Genomic DNA, 24,839 nt, shown 5'->3' with positions numbered 1-24,839 from the left:
TTAAACATGATGAAAAAAACTAAAGTAATTTAAAAGATACATGTTCTGACACCATTCTTTAAAATAATAAAGTAAAGTCAAACCTGAAGTTCACTAAAAGCAATAGATAACATTGTTCACTGTCACAACAAACTGCTCTGCCACACGTCTTTTTTCTCTGCCAACCTTTGCACACATCATATGAATACTTCCTGTTTTGCACAGCAGGTTTAAAGTACCATTTTGCAAAACAAGCGTTTCTTTTTTTTCTTCCTTCCTTTCTGCACCTGATCTGAACCAGATCACAAGATGATGGGTTGTGCGTGGAGGAAAGCAAAGCGCTCTCTGTGGTAACCTCTGAATACCTGCAGGAAGTGCTGTTGCTCATGCTGGCCTCCAGGCCTGTGCTGGTTTCCGCCAACAGATCAGATAACGGGAAGTTCTCTGCAGACCACAAACCCCAAGCGTTCATCAACAGTCATGTCGTATTTAACACCTTCAGATATTTTTGCTGAACCCTGAACAGTTTTATCCAAAAATTTGTATGGTCACATGAAACAGTTTTATAATTAGAAGTAGTGTGTGCATACCGATATCATCAAAGCGCTCCACCCAGACCACAAACACTTTGGTCTCAGGGCCCAGCTGGGGGTAAGACTTTCCGGTCGATGACCTCTTTGTCTTCACCAAAGGACTCAGCTGCAACAGCAACACAACTTAGCAAGTTTAGGCAATGAGTACATTTTAAAAAAAAGCTAAATTATATTCTGTGACATTGTAGTAGAGGTTCTGTTTAGTCAGACAAAATGCAAAACTACCTTTTTAGCAGACTCAATGCTCTCAGAGTGGTTGGGGAACAGTTCCAGTGTGAGATTAGATTGCTTTCCAGGTATGAGGTCTGTGTTAGTGTCTGCCTCCACTGTGGAGTCGCTGTGCACAGACGACTCTTCTGCAACATAACAACCCAGACAAGTTGAACAAACCTGGTTTTTCATTACTTCACATGTGACGGTCCTGGTTCCTGATCATTTTTAAATTGTGATTTTGAACCTTTCCAGAAAAAAGGTTCAAAATCTTTCCTCAAAAATGTATGAACTTTTGAGTAGAAAAAAACTAAGCTTTTCTTTTGTCTCTCTCCCACAAACCACAACGCAGTGTGACAAAATACTATTTTATTCTCTTAGTTTTTAGGCAAATGTTGGCCAAAATAGAAAACACTTCCACACAATGCCAAAATATTAAAAAAATCTAAACAAGTATTTTTGTCCAGTTTCTAGTTCAAACATTTTAATACAATGGAAATAAGATTACCTTTACTTCAGAGATCCTCTTAACATCTCCGGAAAAAAATTAGCAGGATAAATATGCTTGTTTTAAGTCAGTAAGTCTTGAAAATATATATTTTTTAAAAAGAGTAGTAATTCTACAGGCAGTTTTTTCACTTAAATTGAGATATTTTCCAGCTTTAAGTTAAATAATTTGCCAGTGAAACTACTACTCTTTTTTTAATCCATTTTCAAGAATTGTTGATTTAAAACAGGCCTATTTATCTTGCTGAAAACTTTTCAGGTTTTTTTGTTTTATTTTAAGTGTATTAATATATTTGAACTAGAAACTAGACAAAAACACAAGTTACAATTTTGTGTTTTTGCAATGCAGTCACAAAATAAAAATCACAATTCCAGATTGAATGCAGATCTTTTTTACAAAATTCCAGAAAACTGGAATTTCTGTGGATTGTTCGGCATCTGAACCAAACTTAGATCCAATTTAAAATGCTCAAATGAAGAGATCTGGAGGCCAAATGGCCATTTTTAGTCTGTCAATGAGTGTGTATAGTTCTCTCCGTAATTCAAAAACCAAATTGTTCAATAATTTGTATGAAAATTGCAGCTGTGATGTGACTATCTAATCATAAGGGTCATTCTCTAAAAATAAATCAATTTTTTTAGGAATGAATAGATTTGATCTCAGACAATGAAATAGTAAAGTTCCCAAACTAAATTTATTTTTTTTCCATACCTACATTAACTTGTAAAGTGATTTAATACAATTGCAGACGTTTGAGCAGCAAAAGTCTGCTCAAATGTTTAGAAGTTTCTGAACACAAACCTGAATTTTCTGTTAAAGAGGGAACAACAAAGGCGATCTCTGTGAGAGCATCAGCGTAGTACAAAACTTTCTTCTCTCCGTTGAACACAGAACCTCCCGTGTCCTCGGGGCTCGCTGCTTCCTCTGACGAAAACAAAAACTGTCATTTGGTGAAGATAACAGCATCAGTTTCTGCGCTTGGAACTGGTTGTAAGCTGACCTGTCTGCAGATCAGTGCTGTCAAAGCAGGAGTTCAAGGACCAGCTGGTGTCCAGATGGCCCGTCCACCCCGGATGGTCGCCCACATCCACAGGCCAGCCCAGAGACAACAAGAACTCCAGGAAGTGGGGCTGGACAGTAGCTGACGACTCCACGTTCCTCAAAATCTGAGCACCATGGAGATGCACATTAATATACCGAAAAAATATTTTGCAAACGAAGTGAAAAACGGCAACGATGTTCTGACTAAACAGAAAAATCTGTCTGCCCATCTAGAACCACAGTGAAGAGTTAAATTCCCTTTTCAAGTGTAGATCATTTGTGTTTCATATTGTCAGCAACAAGGCTGGGTGACATGGATGTAAAGTTCTAACACTGATCTTGATAAACACACACTTTTATAAAGAAGTGTGATTTATTTCACTAACACACACAGTAACTGCATTCAATCATATTTACTGATATTTAATGAGTGGAGAAAATAATAAAACTAACCAACAATATGATCAGTTTTGGGAATTTTAAACATTTACTGGAATTTATTTTGACAGTAAACCAAACTGCTTATTATAAGAATTTGATCATGTTAAATAATATAATAAACACCTGTTTCAAAGACCTCAACATCATAAAAAAATAATACAGTCAACAATCATAAAACAAGCAACAAACATTACAATTTGTCAAATGTCATCAACAAAATCTAACAAGTATTCATGAAATAAATTCACAAAAGTTCCAGTTATGAGGAAATAAGGCAGATCTGATCAGGTGGGTTTTTAGTCACTCAGTGTTTCTGCAGTTTTACAGTTTTCTGGAAGTTCATTCTAGAACAAACTTTTAGTTGTAAACTATTTTATTTTCAACTAAAGTCAAAATCTATTTATACAATTTCAAACTGCACATCTTCAAGGTGCCTGTAAAACACCTGCAGAGTCTCCAAGTCTGTTTCTTACCTCAGAGCTGCTTTTCTGTCCCGCCCTCACATAGAAAATAAAGACAGTGTCAAACGGTCGGCAGGGCAGCAGATCCAGATAGCTGACGTCATCAAAAAACCCCGGCAAGGATGAGTCCAGGCCGATCAGATGAGGAGGTAGACGGCTGTTGTTGGGTTCCTGAAAGAAGCAACATGAAGGCGTACAACAGCTAAGCTGGTCGAGTAACGGCAGAGTGTACAAAAGAGTGGGAGGGGAAACATGTTTGTACGGACCTTTAGCGCTTCCAGAGACAGAAAACCGAAGTGAGAGAGGAAGAGGCGTGCTGTCTGGAACTCCTGCGAGGGCGGAGGAGGTTTGCACTCCGTCTGAGGGTCTGGGAAGGACTTGGACTTTAAGAGTTCCTCGCTGCGCCGCTCCAAAGTGTTCTCATAGTCTATCTGCTTGGCCATCAGACTGCGAAGCTTGCTGTGCTGAATTTCCAGCTGGAAAAGAGAAGATGTGGTAAAACAAACAAACAAACAAAAAATAGGAGCTGGACAACCAGCAGCTGATTGGATGGATTCATGGTTAAACCTTCACCGTAAGACTCCCACAACCAGGACAAGAACCTCATCCTCAGGTTAATATGCATGAAAACCTTCATCATCTATATCTTAGTACAATGAATTGAATAAGTGGCACAGAAATCCAGTGAAATGAATCTTCATCCAGGTCTTGTGAAGCTTTCTCTATTAACATCGTCTCAAAATGGTAACATGTCAACTGATTATGTTACTTTAGCTTGCAGAAAGCTAAAGAAGAACTGGATTACCATAGAAACCAGTTACACCAACCCAACTATCTTCACCCGCTTGTTTTTCACCCAAATGAATTTTGTTTCTCTTCAATAACTTACGTATTTACACATCAGTGAACTTGTGACTGCTGAATCATCCTCATAGCCCAAACAACCCACCTGAGTTTGTACAGTAGCAAACATCAAGAATCAGCTTCATACTGGTTTTCAGAGTTATCCTTCAGATCTGCAGAGTTTGCATGAAACTGTGAACAGGAAGCGATCCAAATAATGTACCTCCTTACTGACAATGTCATCCAGGTCTGGAATGCTGACATCGGCTTTGACCAGAGGGATCTTATCCACCTCCTCTGGAAAGGGCCTCTGCTTTACGTTATACTTGATGCCCACATCGTCGTTTGGCGTCGGGCGGCTCTCAGGAACAAACATCTGCCATGGGAGGAGAAATGTGGGCAGATTCAGACTGGAGTTGTTGGCGTTACTATGGACACCAATGTTTCTCAGTCATTTCTGATGAGATCTAACCCTCTGATTGGCACGAGCCCCTCTTGGCTGATGGAAGAGCTGCATCGTCCAGGCGTGTCGTCCTGCTGTTCCTCGAATCAAAACGGTCACAGACGGACTGGGGTCTGCAGGGACAGAAATGATTTAGTCAGTGAAGAAATTAAAACAGGTTGATCACTTAAGGAGAACCCCAATCAAATTCTTAGCTAGTTTTCTACAGGAAACCCTGTGCACTGATATCAATATTAATATCGATACCTGATATTAATACAACTGTAATGGTCAATAACTGCTTACAATTACTGATGTTATATAGATTTCACTGCCCTTTCAACACCTCCATCTGACTAACTTAGGGAAGATAGCTTGATTCTTCTTTATTGAGAAACAGCATTCACAATGAAGACGGCTTTCAGTGCAACCTGGTAGTTAATATGTGTGGTGTGTTTACTACACAAAAAAAAGATTTGAATTTTTGAGTTTTCATCCTGCCAGAAACCAATCAGGGATGATCAAGCTGAAACCTGCTTGATTCTCGGTGAGTCTCTAATATTTTAATCTCAGCGATAATGTTTTAAAATAAAAGCAGGTCAAATCATTTGTAATAACACAATGACGGGGGAATGATGCTGCGGCACTCACTCTGCTCATTGCCGAGAGGTTGCTCCAGCATGGCAAGGATCACAGAGTTGTCCAGGACGAAGTAGCGGAAGTTTGTGGCTCCTGTGGCACTCAGTCTGGCGTAGCGTATCAGAGTGTCTTCATTCAGCAGGCTGCAGGTGGACGCAGGTCCGCTGGGAGAAGGGAAAGCCCCCAACACCTGCATGATGCTGGTATCGGGGGATTCACACACAAAAAAACTTTGATTACATGAAGACAAGAAAAGTTTTATTGTCTTTTTTAAGCCTTTTACAAAGTCAATCTGATGAGTTGTTCTATGGTCTGTTCTTTACAACATTTCTGAAATGACAGTTATAGTACACATAAAGTCTATCACAATCAGATGACAGCAACGCATCATTTCATTTTCATTATTTCATTTCCAGTCACTTTTTGTATCAAGATAGTAAAGCTATAATTGTTAGCAGCAGACCTAAAGTCAGGCAGACAGCGAGTGTTGAGGTTTGAGTCACTAACTCAACCTCGTGGAGCGTTTAAAAACAGCACAAACACTGAACATCTCACCATGATAACGTGGCCTCAGCGGCGTCCTTCACCCTCATTGAAGCTGGATTGTGCTCCTTCTCCGCTTTGTGACGCACTTCCTGTTCATGGCGAGACTTGCTCCCAGAGATTCCCAGTTCCACAATCTCCAACACTTCCATCAAACAATCCTGGCGTATAAACGGAAATGCGTTTCAGTCCAAGAAACTTTCAGCACCGACTGTCTAGACTGAGCAAAGATGAAAGCTTTTTTAGTGGGTCTTTGAACACACCTTTTCATCCAACATGCCGGGGTGCTCTGTGAGCCACACACAGAGAAACTGGAAGGCAGCTACGATCATGGAGTGCAGGTCTCTGGACTGCAGAGGGGCCGGCCGGCTGCACTGGTACACAATGTAGCCACAGATGGAGCTGACAGCACGTTTACGCTCTGAAGAGTCCACTCCCACCTTCACCTGATGAAGACACAGAGACATGAGGCAACGAAGTAATGAGACCAACTCTAGACTTTGGGGATGAGGTAGATGGTCATGGAAGCAGCTTGATTTTGCATTATACATTTGTTATTTTCAGTTTTCTGAAAGAAGCTGCCAGTCTTTAAATTCAAAACACTCCAGTATTTCAGGACTCATGATGCCTTAGACACTAACAAGGTTATGCCTGGTCTTTAGCAAAAAAACAGATAATCCCTATACTTAATCGTTGCCATGAGGTTCTTTCCCACTCTTCCATCCTTTATTTGACATCAGACTTCCCAGTCTCATTTGTTGCCGAAAAGCAAAGCAGCTGTAGTTTCACACACCCCACCATGTTTATGTTTGTGATGGTAGAAAATGCCACCGTCCTGCATGCCTCCCAAACAATTGGTTAGTCTGAAAATACTGTCCAATAGTTGTTCTAAATAAACATGCATGGCTCTGCAGAGTAACCATCAAAGCTCTCAGTTAAAGTACTCACACAGAGGTGTGAACAAAAGTTCATTTGCTACTGAAGCAGAAAGACTGACCAGCAGTAACATGTATTAAAAGCTTGTGCTTACCTTGGCCAGTCCCGCCAGCAGCTCCAGGGCAGCCAGAGAAATGCTCATGTCTTGTCTCCACTGAGAATTGAGCCTCTGTGTGACCAGGTGGATGCTGCGCACCAGCAGGCCTGCAGCCGTATCTGGAAGAGCTAGACCATAAAACACCCCGAAATACCAAACACCGCGAAACAGAAACAATGAAGGGTTAAAGCCACACCACCACAAGGTCAGACAGGAGAAACAATCAGGGCCCATTTAGTAAAAAGAAAAACATCATGCAACAACAACATCTCAACACTGCATAGCATTCGTTACAAGTGTAAACTTAGGGAAAAGATATAAAATACACGCAGAAAGAAACAGGGCTGAGCAATGGGAGCAGATTTGTTATTGGTTAATGTGAAATAAGTTAGTTAATATCTAAAACACTTACAAATACACCTGTTAGATTAATCTAACAAGTGTATTTGTAAAATGTACCACTCAGCCATGTGAGAGAAAAGATCATCTCTAAATGACCTTTAATAAAGCCTGAAACGATTAATTGGATTAATCGTACTGAATCGATTATTGAAATAATCGTCAACTAATTTAGCAATCGATTAATCATTAACTGCAGTTTACAGACTTGGGGAAAAAAGACCATTTGGTTAAAGAACATAGAACAAAAATTAAGCCAAAAAAATACATATGTATATGTTGCATACAACATTTAAAAAAAAAACTTAGCAAAAAAAACTCAAGTGGCAAAGTTTTAACTTCATCTGGTTCAAATTTATCAAGCACCTTTTGCTACCCAAATATTAAGTGGTTACTCCAAAAAATAGCCAAAAGATCCATCCTACACATGTTGAGTGGAGCAGAAAGGGCCAAGCTTTTCACACATTGATATTAGAATTATGTTTTAGCTGGAGATGCATCGTTTGTGCAAATTATCAACTACACACTAAGGAAATGCTGTTTTTGCAATTTAGACAATAAAATGTTCATTTTCTAATTTTAAGAAAGAAACTACTGGTTTATTTGTGTCTTGTTATGTATTTCTAGTATTGTACAAAATAAACTTAATTGGTTAAATAAAAAATCTGCAACCGGTGAAAATTTTTTAATCCAATTAATTGATTAATCGATTACTAAAATAATCATTAGTTATGGCCCAAAATTCAAGGAGACAATTTTTTTTCAATAAATTGAATTATTAGTATTTTTTTTCATGTATTTCTAATATTGTATAAAATAAGTTTAGCTGGTTCAACAAAAAGTCTGCAAAATGTGCCAATTTTCTTATGCAGTTAATTGATTAAACATCAGAAGAATTGATCACTAAGATAATTGTTAGTTGCAGTCCTATTTTTAATCAGACCAGATTACTCCAAGCAGTCATTTAGAAAAAAGAAAAAAAAAAAAAACTTGGAAAAATCATCTCAAACTGTTAGATCACTGCAAACAAATGAATCACCTACAAAGACATTTTACCCAGCGCTTCTTAACTCTGCACACCACCTTAACCACGTTAGCTACAAACAACAGGTATGTTAGTTCGGTGTTGCTACGAGCCTCAGTGAGCATCATTAATGAAGAGCAGCATCAGTGTGTTAGCTGGCTGATCAGTGGCGTGGCTCACCATAGTCTCGGAGCAGCGCCTGCGCCGGACGCTCACAGTCTGGGCTGGTGGCGTCCGTGCTGCCACCGCTGTTAAAGCTGATGCCACTGTTGGTGCGACTGTGACTCTGACTTCTCAGCGTCACATGGCTTCCATCTATGCTGCCCTGAAAAACGGGGGACGGCAGCCATCTTGACGAATGCAGTAGACTAGTTGTTGAAGAGAAAAAGAACGGGTCTGATCTGAGACTTACCGTTTCGGTCTGGGCTCCTATGGCCTCCAGCAGCGCAGAGTCTTGGACGATGTTAAGCATCGCGCCTGAGAAGGATGGAAAAAAAATAATAATAAACACACAAATAAAAATGTCAACAAGAGATAATTGTGTAGGTTAGCCATGTACATTGAAATAGGAAGGAGGTGATACCGAGGATTAGTTGCGTGTTGGTGGGATCGGTCTCGGTCTGCAGAGCTCCGATGAGGACGTTAACAAGACGCAGCCTCAGAGACAGGAAGGAGACGGGCTGGTCATGAGGCCAGCCATCCTCCTCGTTGAACTTTCCCTCCAACAGAACCTAAAGGACACAAACCAGCATTAGAGAATTTATTTGCATATGTTGAAGAACAATTTCTGCTAGCTTGTATAAAAACTAGGGCTGAAATGATTAATTGTGATGAGTTGATTACTGAAATAATCTTCAACTAATTGAGTAATTGTTAACCTGAGTATATGGATTCAAAAAAGGCCAACTGCTGAAAAAGCGTATTCAAAGCAGTAATTAAGTCAAAATTGTACAAAAAATAATATACATTTCCAATGAATAAAAAAGCTGTGCCAGAGAGAGCAGAGGGCAGAGTGTGGAGAGTTTACCTCAGATTTGATATTACCAAAGTGATGTGGCAGAGGCAGCATGGAAAGAAGGATATTAATGGAAGCTCTCCTCAAGTCTGTAGGATTTACATACATTTTGAATTTTGACAGCTCCCTAAAAAAAATACAAAAAAAACCCAGGATGAGAATATAAAATATCCCATAGCAACATTAAGAGTAAGATCAAAGGTAGATACAAACAGCTAGGCCTGTCACGATAAATGGTAAATCAATTAATCGTACGAGAAATTCAAACTATCGACGTCATTTTAATTATCGGCATTATTGTCTCTTCGGGCCTTTTTCTCTTTCTGCTGATGACACCGAATGAAAAAAGGCTCAACTCCAGTGCTCTCCACTGACCCCCCTTCCTCATTTAACTTAGTGTAATGCCCAGCGCACACGAGCTGTCGGCCGATTGTCGGCCAATTTTCAAAACCTGACAGACCACACATTACCCAACAGAAATCCTAGGTATAACGGTTCGATCCTGCCGTGTGGTGTCCAACAATGGGCACAAAATAATGGCCACAAGTCCAGTGAACTAATTTTAAAACCAGGCATTAATCAATGCTTTACTACAATCTACCTGCAATGCATGTGGCTAGTGTCAGTCCTGACTGAATGAAAATCATTATAACCTATTTACGTCACGTTAACGAAGAACAGCTGAAAAGTTACCGGGTTTATCAACTGCGGTAGCAATTTCGCTCCAACTCCTCCTCTTGTCATTTCTATATTCTTAGCATGTTGAGTAAACATTAATGTTGTTTCCACATATCATCTCCAATGTCAGCTGGACTTCGGGTTGGTCGTGTCAGCTGTTTGGGATTCCCTCTGTAATTTCCCCTCAGAAAGCGTGGAGGAGAATCCCCGCTTTCTGATTGGCTGCCTGTCACATTCAACAGGCTGCGTTAACCTCCCAGTCGGGGAAAACCCCTTATTTAGATCGGAGCAGCCACGATACCATAACATACCACACAATCTGTGAAAGACCAACGTTCTAAGATTGTCGTAAGGGGAAAAATAGCAGCAAAAAATCATGTAGTGTGAACTATTGCATCAGGTAGTCGGATGTGCCCATCTTCTCTATTTAAATCTAATTATTACTGAAGGGGAACATAGTATACAGACTACATAATCTGCACTCTTTTGGTTGAATGCAGTATTTATTTCCACTTTGGCTTTATGTTGTTTAGATTTTTTTGTTTAGAAATCGCATGCATTATTACGTCATTTCCACTAAATCAGTGTAAAAAGGTCTTCAAACAATATTATCATTTATCGCAATAATTTTTGAGACAATTAATCGTTGAGCAAAATTTTCTATCGTGACAGGCCTACAAACAGCAAATATTTTCTTGTGTAGAGTCTGACCTGTCTGGTACAATAGTCTCCAGAGCAGCAATGAAATAGGGCACCACCACATTGATGCCCTTCAGGTCGGTACAGAAAAGAGACGAAGAATTGAGGATGATAGAAGCCAGAACAGGTCTACAGATAAAATCAGAAATCTGGAGACCCTGAATCAGAACCATGTAGAACCTGCATAAAGAGGTGAAGAACAGCAGAACATCCTCCATTATGGATGCAAATATGCAAATGCATGTAAAGATTTTTGGACATCTGGACTGAAATAAATATGTTTTAGATTAAAATCCATAACATATGATGTCGTCAGAAGCATTAACCAGAAATGAGGCATCTTAGATTAAATGCAGAAGAGCACACTAAGGTGTAGTTTCTAATCTTAGGTCATTTGATTCTTGGAAAAAACTGAAAAATAGCAGTTTTAGTGATTTATTTACCACCACATTCTGATCCAGTTCAACCAAAATGTTAAGTAGACCAGGATACAAAGAGAGTAGTGAGGCAGAGCTCTTATAATTTAGTCCATAAACCAAAACTTAGTTTAATTTTTTTTTAGATAAGATATGATGTGGCTACATTTATTAAACGTCAATTGATTTTTTTTTTTTGTCCTTTAGGGAGAAGGACAAAACACAGAAATCTTCATATTTCTTTGCCGCACTATGATTTTAAAAATAAAATTATGAGAATAAAGTCCTAATATCACAGGAATAAAGAATAAACTTATTATAAAGAATAAAGTCATAATCATATGACAAAAACAGTCATATGACAATAAAGTAGAAATAACACAAGAATAACTGTTACTGGAATAAAGTTGTAATATTAGAAGAATTAAGTCGTAATTTGATAACACTTGCACAAAACAAAATTTAACTTAAAACAGTAATTTTATGACGTTCTTTTGGAAATATTATGTTCTTGTAATTTAAATAAAATCTCCTTATCTGGCCCAAACACTCCATCAAATCACACTTATACAAACCAAAGTAAAATCCTCCATAATCTTTCAAACTTGTTCAGACTGCATGTGAACGCAGCACACATTCACACTGAGGCATTTCCTCACCTCGACAGGTAAACAGGAAGAATATCCTCTCCGGTTTTTTTGCTACAAAAGATGCGGCAGAGCGTCCCGCAGGCCTCGGCTCGTCCTGCCTCGTAGCTTTCGGGGAACTCGTTGATGTCGAACAGTGGGTTGGGCACCATGGAGTCAGTGGACATCTGGGAACCTTTCCTCCTTAGCTCCAGGCCCATCTGAGTGGCTATCGCTGGGGCGAGCAGGAAGACAGGATATGAGAGGACCAGGGCAATGCGCTCATTCTTAAAAGCATGCAGCTATTAGAGACAGGCAAACACAAACAGATCTACTAAAGGTGAATGGAAAAAGCCATCCGTACAAATCCAACGCATCAAAGCAAATAAAAAGAAGACATTTATTGAGATAAGAGAAGGAAAAACAGACTACACTGACTCCAAACAGACACTCCTCTTTAAAAGCATTCAAGAAGAAAAACCTGACACAAAGAGTTTGCCATACGAGCTGCACCTCTGTGTGTTACATGTAGTGTAAGTCATGGTAAACTGGGTCATTCAAAGTGGCAAAGCAAAATCCCTGTGTCAGCTTTTTGTGATGTCGCAGTTAACATGGCAGTCACCTGAAATACAGATCATTCACTTCATGCACCGAGGCAACAAGTCAATAAAAAAAAAAAAAGATCACAACTCAAACTGAACACATTTAAAACTAAAACAAAACATTAATGCAGAAGTAGAGGGAGGGTCTGAAACACAATAATAGATTAGCATGACTCAAACAAAGAGAAAAAACTGAAATGGGGAAATGGTGTCAACAAACTGGCAACATTATGGTTGAGACAAATGGTCAGTAGATGAAATCCATTTCATCACCTTTGGAAAAGCGCTGAACAAACGCTGGTGGTCTTTTTTAACTTATATATACTGTATCTATCTATCTATCTATCTATCTATATACAGTACAGACCAAAAGTTTGGACACACCTTTTCATTCAAAGAGTTTTCTTTATTTTCATGACTATGAAAATTGTAGATTCACACTGAAGGCATCAAAACTATGAATGAACATGTGGAATTATATACTTAACAAAAATGTGTGAAACAACTGAAAATATGTCTTATATTCTAGGTTCTTCAAAGTAGCCACCTTTTGCTTTGATTACTGCTTCGCACACTCTTGGCATTCTCTTGATGAGCTTCAAGAGGAAGTCACCAGAAATGGTCTTCCAACAGTCTTGAAGGAGTTCCCAGCTTAGCACTTGTTGGCCCTTTTGCCTTCACTCTGCGGTCCAGCTCACCCCAAACCATCTCGATTGGGTTCAGGTCCGGTGACTGTGGAGGCCAGGTCATCTGGCGCAGCACCCCATCACTCTCCTTCTTGGTCAAATAGCCCTTACACAGCCTGGAGGTGTGTTTGGGGTCATTGTCCTGTTGAAAAATAATGATGGTCCAACTAAACGCAAACCGGATGAAATGGCATGCCTCTGCAAGATGCTGTGGTAGCCATGCTGGTTCAGTATGCCTTCAATTTTGAATAAATCCCCAACAGTGTCACCAGCAAAGAACCCCCACACCATCACACCTCCTCCTCCAAGCTTCACAGTGGGAACCAGGCATGTAGAGTCCATCCGTTCACCTTTTCTGCATCGCACAAAGACACGGTGGTTGGAACCAAAGATCTCAAATTTGGACTCATCAGACCAAAGCACAGATTTCTACTGGTCTAATGTCCATTCCTTGTGTTCTTTAGCCCAAACAAGTCTCTTCTGCTTGTTGCCTGTCCTTAGCAGTGGTTTCCTAGCAGCTATTCTACCATGAAGGCCTGATTCACACAGTCTCCTCTTAACAGTTGTTCTAGAGATGTGTCTGCTGCTAGAACTCTGTGTGGCATTGACCTGGTCTCTAATCTGAGCTGCTGTTAACCTGCGATTTCTGAGGCTGGTGACTCAGATGAACTTATCCTCCGCAGCAGAGGATCTTGGTCTTCCTTTCCTGGGGCGGTCCTCATGTGAGCCAGTTTCTTTGTAGCGCTTGATGGTTTTTGCGACTGCACTTGGGGACACTTTCAAAGTTTTCCCAATTTTTCGGACTGACTGACCTTCATTTCTTAAAGTACTGATGGCCACTCGTTTTTCTTTACTTAGCTGCTTTTTTCTTGCCATAATACAAATTCTAACAGTCTATTCAGTAGGACTATCAGCTGTGTATCCACCTGACTTCTGCGCAACACAACTGATGGTCCCAACCCCATTTATAAGGCAAGAAATCCCACTTATTAACCTGACAGGGCACACCTGTGAAGTGAAAACCATTTCAGGTGACTACCTCTTGAAGCTCATCAAGAAAATGCAGAGTGTGTGCAAAGCAGTAATCACAGCAAAAGATTGATACTTTGAAGAAACTAGAATATAAGGGGTATTTTCAGTTGTTTTACACTTTTTTGTTTAGTGCATATTTCCACATGTGTTATTCATAGTTTTGATGCCTCCAGTGTGAATCTACAATGTCAATAGTCATGAAAATAAAGGAAACTCATTGAATTAAAGGTGTGTCCAAACTTTTGTACTGTATATATATTTATATATATATACAGTACAATTCAAGGAGTGGGGGGGCATGAAACCATGGTGGTAATGACAATGGTCATGAGAAATTCAACTGAAAAGCAGGAAGATTTGTCAAGAAACGCAAATCAAGTGAGGAAAAGAAGCTGCTGTTCCTACTTACAAGATTTATAAGAAAGGAGAATTTGGATAAAAGAGGCTGCAAGATAACAGAAATAGTGAAGAGAGACAAAAATCAAAGCAGATCCGATATTTTGGGATCAATTCATTGTATTTTTTAGTTGTTGTGTTTGATACATGACTTTTGACCCACTGAAAGTATTGGACAGTATATCAGACATGGCAGACACGTGCAGGACATTACACCAAAAAGAAGAGATAAGGAGAACCAATGATGAGCCAAATTACTTAGTAAAACTAAAAGCAGTAAGTGCTTTTGAGGATTTTTAACAGAGAACATCACTGTAAACCAAATCCGTAGAATATAGTTGTAGCGTTAGCCAGGTTTAGATTAGCTGTCTGATGCAAAATGGATCAGGATCAGATAATAATCTCATCTGTGGCCGCTTCTAACCAAGCCCTCCACACACAGAAAACAACAAAGATTCAAAGACACGGTGACAGAAAGAAAACAAACCCCAACAACTCACGATGAAACAGAACACCACCACAACAGAAAAAATAAATGCACTAATGAACAGCAACATAACACGCAGAGTGGCACCATGCAATCAGCTGAAAGTGCCGCAGCCCGCCGGCTCCCTGCTTACCGGTCATGCTGGGGTCCCGGCTCAGGCCGCTGTGCAGCTTGCAGTGAACAAGAGAGGCGTCAAAAAGCCACTGGCCAAACAGGTTGAGGATGCTGTTGACCTTTGGCCTCGCGGGGGCCGGCAGGGGCCGGGCCTCCCAGCTGCTCTGGTTGGGGCTGGACAGCAGAGTGGGGGAGGATGATGGCTGCTGCTGCTGCTGGGACGCTTTGGCTGGCTGGCTGCTGCTGCTCTGCAAGGGGCAAACCGCACATTCATTTTTAAAACATACACTTCTCTGGATTAAAACAACAATCAGGATACACATAGTCTTATTAATACAACGGTGTATTAGGGTCATTGTAGATAGATTTTTTTTTTAAAAAGGGAAAGTTAATTTATTCCCAAAAACTTTAGACAAAAGTTACCATACACCTTCATCTTTTCACCTTTAAGGTTACAACCAAAAACTTCAGAGATTGTGATTTTGTAATATGGACAAGGAGTCCTTCATAACTGTGAAGTTGAAGTGAAATTAGATCCAAGTCTGAAAACTGGAGTGAATTTCTGTTCATCCACTCAGTTAATGTTATGCAAACACATTTCTAGGAGACTAACATCTTAGAAGAACTGTTGCTCCAACATTCTAGCATCTTTATAAAACCCTCTGAGCAATGTACCAACTCCAACACACACACACACATGCCCACGCACACCCACGCAATAAAGCGAATATTGCAGACTGTGTGATTAAATAGATTTTGCATCTTATCTGAAGAGTTTTTGTTTCTTAACTTTCATGTAAAGTTAAGAAATATTACATTAATCCCAACAAATTATCACATATACTTTTTGAGAATCAATAATTTGTTAATTTTGTAAAACATATAATTGAAATAAATAAATCACAGGGCCACAGGTTTACGGAGCTCGCTGATGTGTAACATAATCATTTTGGTTGATCTGTCACTTTTTCTTCAGCTGTTTCACTTTATTGTATAAAGAAATTGGACTTTATTTGTTCCAGAATGAAAAGCCGGTAAGAATAAAAGATGAATAGCACTCATACAGCTTAATGTCAGAAATCAGAGACGCACAGGGTCACAAACTTTAAAGATAGCCACTCGCTGCTTATTGTTTCACACTCTTACCTTTTCAAGAAGTCAGGTTTTGACCTTTGAACTTGAAGTTTCAGAATCTCGATTATAAACCTTTCTATTGAAACTCTGGCTCAATGTACAGGGTTACATCCCGCTCAAATCTCAAATCTACTGCAGCCTCTAACAACTTTTTTCCAGGACAGTTTTTATAATTCAAAATTATTTACAAGTCGAGTAAATTCAGATTTAGATGGCCGTTTCAGAGAGGAGAGGGATTTCATTATTTTTTTGTTTTTTAAATCTAGTTTTATTCATATTTTAACAAAGTAAGTTTGCTATAAATGATTTATATTGCTGACCAGATTTTTGATGAAGTGTGTTTTGATGAAGTGTGCTCTTTTCTAACATTTAGCTCCCTTCACAGTTTCTCCTTCAGATTCAAGCAGAAACTCAAAAACTGGGAACTCAAAAACATTAATACTACTTCAAGTCACAGGAAACATGTCGGAAAAACAAAATTAAAATATTCACAACCAACTCTTCAAAGGGTATGAATAATTTGGGGCTTAACAGAATCTCTATCCATTGTCCTATCAAGTTTGTCCTCTGAATTCTTTAAAATACAAACTTGTATACAGATAAATGATAAAAACAACTTTGTGGTAGTCGAACTAAAACATTTGTAAGATACCAACAGCAACATGCTATTTAAAACATGTAAGACGTGCTCTCATATGAAACTCCAAACCTTCATTTCTAAACTGTAACCAAAAAGTGCTGCAGCTTCTCCAACAGACCTGAACCAAACGATCAGCTCATCATGAGGCCTCCTCTAGTTAGAGTTTAGACTGGGTCTAAAAAACAGAAAATCAGACCTGACCCAGCCCGATCCTGATCAGGCTAATTAACTTTATTCATAGCCTAAAGTAACCCAACATATTTTACTTGTGACTCTACCGCTTTCATTTTTAGACTATTTGAGTAAGCAGTGCATCTTCTCCTGTTTCTAGCTTTTGTTTAGCATCTTCCAGCTCCATCTAGTCTCCTGTTGTAATGGCAGAGTGAAAAAAGGTCAAATCATTTGGGACACCCCTAGAGTAACTCAACTGTACGTTATGGCCGTGTGTAACAGTCAGACTTACAGTTGAGCTCTTGCTGGTGGTTTTCGTGACCACCGCATGCCGCTGTTTGCGGCTGTGTGGGGGTGTAGTGTTGGCGATGGAGGGGGGCGGAGACATACTCAATCTGTTCACTGGGGTGGGCGGGGCACTGTCCGCCCGGGGACGTGATATACCTGTGAATAAAAAGGCAGCGTCACCATGGAGGCAAAACCTGTTCACCCTCTAATCAGCATTCAGGCAAATGATGAGAAAAGAGAAAATGATTTGGGATAAGAGATTTAATCAAAGCCCATCTTCATTGGTAAACATGCGTTAGAACGGTTAGATGTGAATCACCAAGATTGGAAATGCACTGATAATGATTGACACTTTGAGACCGAAGTAGTCCCCTGTTGATGATCTGATAGTTTAGTCTATCTGTGAGCTACAGTTTGCTTAGCAGTAAAACCTACAGTTCTTAAAGTTCCAGTGTGCAACGTTAAGGCCAATCTAGGTGCAAAAATGCTATATATATTATAAAAATGAACATGAAGGTCAATATTTTGCTTTAAAATAAGATAATCAAATCACTCTCTTTTGTACTAGAGCAGCCCAGAAAGCTCTAAGCTTCAGAGCAACTATATTCAATTTTGGTGGTCATTTTATTCATTTATTTTTATTGCTACATCCTACACACTGGACCTTTAACACGATCACAGCAAAAAACAAACCACATGTCCATCATGTCTCATTAAATGATGCGTCAGCTGATGAGTGTACCATGAGAGAGCGGCAGGGGACAAAAAGAGAATGCCCTCTCGCGTGCGTCTCTCTTTTCAACAGAGACACCTACAGTGTGAAGAGAAAAGTACATGCTGACATGTTTCTCCTGAAATGTGGCTGACATTGTTTAGAACCCTCCATCTTCATCTCACCGAGAGGTTCTGACAAAATCAGAAAAAGGAAGGCGCAAAAAAATTCAATGCACAGATTTACTTTCGTGATCAAAATAAAGTCAATGTTTTGGTCTGTTTGTTCTTTCCATGCTTAGCTTTCCATAAAACCACTTTTGCTCAGTGTAATGTAGTGTTTGCTGTTCTGTTCAATATAACTTTGAATTTTAAAACATGTTGGTATGAAAGAAAGTCAACCAATTTTTCAAAGTGGTTTAAAGACAATTATGCTTTTGGGAAAAAAATGGCAAGTTACCACTGCTGGGCAAACTTCTGCTGCTCAGCTAAAGACCGGCTTCCCCTTTTCACATTTCCTCTTTTTCCCCAATAACTTTATTTCAAAAAAGAAACAAAATAAAAGACAGTGAAGAACCGAATGTCATAAATACCATGCCTAAGGTTATTATAGAACGTGTCAATTTTCATGTCAAATTAAATTGGTGCTTGCAGGGGTTGCAGTCTTTCAAGGGCAGATATCATTTGAATTGAAGTTAGCATTTAGCATTAGCATAAATAGCATAAATACTGTGTTGCTTCAGCGTTAGCAGAACGTATGTTTATGGTTAGTGCTTTAGGGTTGGAATAACTGACTTCAGTTAACGCTGCAAACCACTGCAAGTTACTATGGTAACACCTCACCAATTTTTCTTCTTGTTTTTTTAATAATGCTGTCTCTTATCCACTGCTACTAGTGTCAACATAATGAGGGTTTACTAAAAATATTAATGTAAGTTTCTACTGCAATATGATATGTAAGAATCTGTGTGTAATGACAGCCACATCTTACACTAATAAAGAATGATCCACACATTTCCACTGTTAAGAACTGTGTTCCTTTATAATGTTTAGCTGACATTTTTTGGCCTTTGTCGATGTCATATCTGCTTCAATGTGAGCCATTTGTCTGTGCATCCTCTTACCTAGGAATGCATCCACGAGGCAGCTGATGCCCCTCATGGCCCTGAAGAAGATCTGGGGTAGCTGTTTCAAACACGGGTGCAGAACTACTTCATGAGGAATCCCACTGGAGATCAAAAACTGCTCTTGAAACTTTGGAGTGGTGCTCACTATAGCCGGATTGCTCAAATCCACCGGGTTGCTGGAAATAAACGAGATGTGAGGCATCCTCAAGATTAGGTACACAGTTTACAGATCCCAATAAAAAAAAAAAACCCAACTGAACATGTAACGAGTGAGACAATGACTGTATGAGGAGGAATGAACTAAAAGGCAGGAGGACAGTTGGATTCACTCAGAGTTAAAAGGTTAAACTATTCATGTTTAAACATTTTTAGAGGAACTAACTTTCACTTCCCCTTAAAAACAGACCAACATCCAGATCAGGTAGAGCTGTCATTTTTCTAGATGAATGAAAATATACAGAGGAGATAAAATGCACCCGATCATGTGAAGAAAGCGATACCACGTCTGTGCCACACAGTCGTTGTCCATTTCTACGGGAATCAAGTTGGCATCTTCATCTGGAACTTTAAAAGGTGGGAAGGATGGTCCGTGAGTAAAGCGCAGCAGCCTGGATTGTGAAATAAAAATATGCATTTTTTAACAGTAGATAAATAATAATAAACTACACAAACTCATTCTATTGCTTGCCTCTTAGTCCTACCTTGAAGTCAGAGCGCAAGCTACTCTGCTCCACTGCTCTACAACAGGAGGATGATGTCTCCAGTTGGACAGCATTTCCCTTGCGGTCTTCCAATATGGCGGCGTGGGAAAGCAGCGGGCGCATGCAAGAAGCCACACCTCAAACAGAACTGCCATCAGCTTCTCTGCCAGTTTCTCTGCTACGCCCACTGAAAGGAAGAAGCAAAACTAAGTTACGGTTTGTGTTCACAAGGAACAAATGAATGAAGACTGATGGGTATTTTCTCAACCTATATAAAAAGAACCACAGACAACGTTACTGAGTTTTCAACCAAATTCTTGCAAGAATTGAGAAGGCACAGAGGATCATCTCCTACAAGCCGATCTCCTTGCATTCTGCCATCCTGCTGCAGAACTTGTCTTTTTATTAGCAGAGAAGGGGAGTGAATGGAATGTGGGGGAGTGTTCTTAACAAAACAGGATAAACAGAACTAAACTCTACACACAGACAGTTTTACAACTAAGGAGTATCTCAGGAAAGCCCCCTAAAGAACCCTAATAAAAACATGCGTGAGTTCAAGGAAAGGTCTTACACACAGTTTATCAAGTTCCTCCTCTCTGGGGTGAGAACACTAAACCTTAAAACTAAACAACAACTAGTAATATAAAACTACTAATGTAAGAAAGATAACAAAACATAATAATTCTAACAAAGATGCTGGAGCGCAGCTTACCGCCAACCGATGGAGGAGCAAGCAAGGTATCGTTGATGCGTAGCAGGAAGAGCAGCAGCACCTCCCAGGTTTCCCTCACCATAGAGACAGACTCTCGTGCCAGCTTCTGGACTGCTGTCAGAACCTGCTGGCAGAGCCTGATGTGGTTCAGACTGTGCTGCTCAGGCCTGCGAGCAGAAACACACAAATCAAATTATTAGCAAGGAAGCACCGATCCACTTTTTTCACTCCCGATACCAATACTTGAGGTTTAGTATCGGTCGATACCGATCCAAAACAGAGAAACAAGTGAAGTCACTTAAATGAATGAATGTACTGAATTACTAATTCATTTAATAACTCTGCACCAATACAGCACATTGAAACACACCAACAGCTTCACCAGCTAACATGGAAAAACAACAACTGTTCAGTAGCTGCAATTAGGAGTAAAACAGCCAATGGAAAATAAATGATAAAGAAAATGAAACTAACCAAAACAATAGATTTACTATCTTGGTCAAACATGTAAAAATAAACTGCAACAAATTTTCTTTCAAATGGTTCAGAAAGAGCAATTATAAATTCTAAACACAACGTAAAATAAATAATAAAGCATGACATCACACAGAGCACAAAGCATAGAACTAGACTGATTAGATCAGCCTTATGGATTGGGTACACAGTCACTGATATCCCATCTAGAATTGTTTTCAATATCGGCACCAGTACAGATATAGATATCAGATCGCTGCAAATCTAAATATTAGCTCATCTACGAATGACTAATTAATAAAGCTCAATAATCTAGGTAAAGACAGTTGTTACTGGGCAAAGATTAAATAATTACATTAAATGAGGAAAACTGAGGCGGGTGCATACCTTGGCACAAATACATTGTAGAGATGTCGCAGGATGGTTTGGACGTACATATTGGGTTCCTTCACCACAGGCTGGGGCATGGAGTCCCTGGGTGACACCAGCGCCATCATCCAGTCTGTGTACACATCCACACACAGCTTGACAGTGTCACCCTCTAAGGGCAGGGTCAGGCCGTAACACAGCACCTCCATGGTCCACTTCACCTGGGAAGAAGAGGGTTTCCAGATATCAGTCACATGGGGTTTTTCCAACTAGTCTTTAAAATACTTCTGTTAGTTTATAAATCACTAAACAGCTTAACACCATTAAACATGTTTAATCATGTCACCACCCAGACCAATCAGGTCTTCTGGTTCTGGTTCTGCTCTGCCTCAGAACCAGAACTAAAAATAGAGAAGAAGCATTCAGCTTCTATGCACCCCAGATCTGGAACAAACTTCCAGAAAAGTGAAAAACAGCTGAAGCATTGAGTGCCTTTAAATCAAAACCCAGCTGCTTAGTTGCCTTTGGTTTATAATAATTGGAACATTGATCAATATATTTGATGTATATTCACTCAATGATTTTGATGGTGGCATTTGACTAAATCTGTTTGTTTCATAATTAGTTACCGTTTATTTTTATGGTTTAAAGCACTTTGAACTGGCTTGTTGCTCAAATGTTCTTCACAAATCAACTTGACATCATTAGAAGATAGAACAAAATCATTAGAAGAAAGAACAAAATCTGTTCATTTCTGGGATCATTAATGCTTCTGACATAATAATAAAAACCAATGTGAGAAGTCAGAGGAAGAAACTATTTAAAGGGAAACTATTTTCTACAAGGCAATGCTACCTGTTTATTAAACCTGCTACAAAAGAGGCCTGACTTCAGAGGTATTGATTATTTTGCTCTTTTTGTCATTTCCGACATTGCATATTTTGCTTGAGCCATAGATGACTTTTCTGATAATGAAAGGAACTGACAGCTGGTACTATCAAAGAAAAAAGAATCTTAAAAAGGTTTTCTTGATTTGAATTGCATATTTGAGAATCAGTTTCAAGATTCCCAAGATTGGCTCAAGTCAAAGATAACCTTCAGAAAAACAACAATAATGCAAGCAGTTTGAGAGGCATTTTATTTAAACAAACACTGACTCACAAACTGTTCCCTTCTGGAGATACAGAAGAGACATTTGCTGCACTTCACTCACTCATCAATCACTCATATGAATAACTGCTAAGAAAGTATCTCTAAATTAACGGCATGAGAGTCTGAGATGATTTAAGCTAATGGAGTTTAAATGGTCTGTAAGAGCAGGAGGGAAACAATATCACCTCAGTTTTTATCCACACACTATTATCTCATCAACGACATTATGAAAAATAAAAATAAAAGGACCTAGCAAATTACAACCGATTGTCCCAGAAGTTAGATATACGCTCTCTAAACAAAGGGAACCAATGTAAAGGAAACTGTTAGACTGAAGATGAACAAACACCAGCATGAGTAGAAATTAGTTGGACCTTCTTATTAAATTAGATTTTTCTTGCATCCCTGTATCTTTGTTGCTCCAATTGGACAAAAAAAATACTGAAGTGCAACATAAAATAAAAAAATAACCTAAGGTGAAGGTTATTATGAAGCCTTAGAACAACCTTAGAAATCTGAACAGATTTTAAGATTAAAACTAGAGAAACAGATCAAGTCCTAATACTAACAATTATCTGATTTTAACTAAACTCAAAACAAAATGTATCAAAGACAATGCAATTTGACTAGCATTGTTTTTCTTTTTCTTCTTTTTTTTTTGCTTTTTGACCTACTGATCCCCTCCCAGAGATGATCAAGGGAAATTTTCCTGTTTGTCTCATTGGAGCAGCTCTAATTATAATAAAGTTAGGACACAGACAGGCTGATGTAAGAAAACTATTTTTTCAGTTTAGAAAGTAAAAAAAAGACTATCAGTATTTCCCTAATTTCACTATAAGTTGTATTGTTTAAGGAGTTACTTGTAGTGACTCCTACTGAATCACAAAACATACATTTACGAGAGAGAGAGAGAGAGAGAGAGAGAGAGTGTTTAAAAGGTGAGCAGATTTTTAGAAATAAAAGGCCATGAGTGACTGCTGAGTGTTTCCCAGAGCTGCCAGCTTTCTCACCTCTTTGTCTGATTTGAGGATGTTTTCTGTGGCCACAGGGCTCACTGCCGTGCCCAGAGGCTTGACCACTGCATTTGCCACCTCTGTGCCCACACTGGGAGGGTAGGTGTGCAGGACGCTGAGGTGACCCTGGTCGCTCTGCACCACCAGCTGCAGCGAGCGCCACTCGGAGTACATGCTGCTGGCGTCTGGTCCTCTTGCCTCACACCTCCTGCCTCCCGCCTGCAGACACACAGGCCAGCTGTAGCAGACACACTACTAGGCTTATTATTTAGTTACTGATCCACCACAGCGGTTTAAATAATACTTTTCTCTGAGTTGATATTACTCTTAAATTAAAAATTTTAGGATTGAGCAAAACTGGATGCAAACAAGCAGGATCAAACTTATGGCATAAGATATGAAGAAATAGCGGTTTCCTAAAAACCAAAGTCTTTGGCACACCCTAACCAAATGCAAAGCACCACGGGTGTGTGTAAAAGTCTATAGTCACCCCTTCATGTCTCCCTTTCCTGTAAACATGATATGTCAGTCAGTCCGGATGTTAATGCTGTTATTTTACTTCTCACTTTCTACTAAAAACAGTTCAGCACCTATAAAAAAAACAACGTGTCTGTTTACTTTAGAAAGAACAGTGGCCAAATGATCACTGTCAAAAACCCAGGATAGTTACCAAGCACAGGAATCACAACCAGGAAACGGATCTTCCACCGAGCAGCTTGTTAGCTTTAGCCAGCATCAAAAAATCTTCCTCATCTTACAAATGGCTTTAGCTGAAGTTAGCATGCATGTGCTTTGCTTAAATGTTGCAAGACCGTTTTCCTGAACGTATTAAAAAGATAACATCAAAGTCCAGCAGTTCTCGTTACAAACATATCACTAAATTGAAACTACGTTGTAGTTGTCCGAAGCTAGCCTTGATAACGTTCGCTGCGTTAGCCTCTTCGTTGACATTAGCTTGCTGTCGTTTCTGCAAGCTAACTTTGCAATGGCGCTAACGTTTGCTCATTAGCTGAGTAATTGTTGTCTGTTTTACCTGGACCAGCTGGGGATGTTGTCATAACAGGCCTCAGAAACTCGCTGTTTGTGCTTTCCGTGTAGCGCCCCGCTCTAAACCATAACAGCCTCCATCTTCGCAATGTCAGGGCTCGGATATTGCAGCTTTGACTGGTCTAACGCGAAGAAGGATCCGGTGTGTGGTTAACGCCCCCTAACGGTTATTGCCGGTAATTACGTCCTAGAAATTGAGCCAATGATAGATCTTTTGCATTGTTTTCCTTTCTCCAAAATACAACACTATATACAGCACCGCTTTAATAAGCTTTGAGTTCTTGGTTACCTTTTTTACTTCTTCTCTGATTACCCCAGGCCAGATATAGGGAGCCAAACATACCCGTTTCTGGGATCTACATAGCCCAGTGCATTCTGGGATGTTTATGTTTC

At 39.5% G+C, this 24,839-nt stretch overlaps 1 protein-coding gene across 13 annotated transcripts in view; it reads right to left on the bottom strand.

Annotated features, from left to right (window-relative positions):
• LOC116723393 (ral GTPase-activating protein subunit beta) overlaps positions 1-24,586 on the bottom strand; it is a 28,869-nt gene extending 4,283 nt beyond the window's left edge. Inside the window, exons 1-31 of one of the 13 annotated variants that reach the window (XM_032568249.1) lie at positions 24,433-24,586; positions 23,397-23,651; positions 21,253-21,455; positions 20,392-20,558; positions 19,680-19,866; positions 19,455-19,586; positions 18,976-19,154; positions 17,883-17,951; positions 17,145-17,296; positions 14,927-15,155; positions 14,320-14,355; positions 11,624-11,825; positions 10,561-10,728; positions 9,184-9,298; positions 8,716-8,887; positions 8,569-8,633; positions 8,337-8,481; positions 6,731-6,861; positions 5,964-6,146; positions 5,713-5,861; positions 5,170-5,357; positions 4,549-4,652; positions 4,300-4,452; positions 4,123-4,182; positions 3,500-3,709; positions 3,246-3,404; positions 2,291-2,456; positions 2,092-2,214; positions 798-928; positions 570-678; positions 345-423 (exon numbers count right to left, since the gene is read on the bottom strand). In XM_032568249.1, coding sequence (XP_032424140.1) covers positions 345-423; positions 570-678; positions 798-928; positions 2,092-2,214; positions 2,291-2,456; positions 3,246-3,404; positions 3,500-3,709; positions 4,123-4,182; positions 4,300-4,452; positions 4,549-4,652; positions 5,170-5,357; positions 5,713-5,861; positions 5,964-6,146; positions 6,731-6,861; positions 8,337-8,481; positions 8,569-8,633; positions 8,716-8,887; positions 9,184-9,298; positions 10,561-10,728; positions 11,624-11,825; positions 14,320-14,355; positions 14,927-15,155; positions 17,145-17,296; positions 17,883-17,951; positions 18,976-19,154; positions 19,455-19,586; positions 19,680-19,866; positions 20,392-20,558; positions 21,253-21,455; positions 23,397-23,573 — 4,343 coding nt within the window. In that variant the 5' untranslated portion in view covers positions 23,574-23,651; positions 24,433-24,586. The remainder of the gene's footprint in view (positions 1-344; positions 424-569; positions 679-797; positions 929-2,091; positions 2,215-2,290; positions 2,457-3,245; positions 3,405-3,499; positions 3,710-4,122; positions 4,183-4,299; positions 4,453-4,548; positions 4,653-5,169; positions 5,358-5,712; positions 5,862-5,963; positions 6,147-6,730; positions 6,862-8,336; positions 8,482-8,568; positions 8,634-8,715; positions 8,888-9,183; positions 9,299-10,560; positions 10,729-11,623; positions 11,826-14,319; positions 14,356-14,926; positions 15,156-17,144; positions 17,297-17,882; positions 17,952-18,975; positions 19,155-19,454; positions 19,587-19,679; positions 19,867-20,391; positions 20,559-21,252; positions 21,456-23,396; positions 23,652-24,432) is intronic. The other 12 variants (XM_032568242.1, XM_032568258.1, XM_032568266.1 and 9 more) reach the window with 12 other exon arrangements.
• Positions 24,587-24,839: the final 253 nt, after the last annotated feature.

Source organism: Xiphophorus hellerii, chromosome 1, assembly GCF_003331165.1.
Source record: "Xiphophorus hellerii strain 12219 chromosome 1, Xiphophorus_hellerii-4.1, whole genome shotgun sequence".
Lineage (NCBI taxonomy): Eukaryota > Metazoa > Chordata > Actinopteri > Cyprinodontiformes > Poeciliidae > Xiphophorus > Xiphophorus hellerii.
The sequence above is the reverse complement of the archived record's forward strand: the minus strand, read 5'-3'. Positions and strand labels throughout refer to the sequence as shown.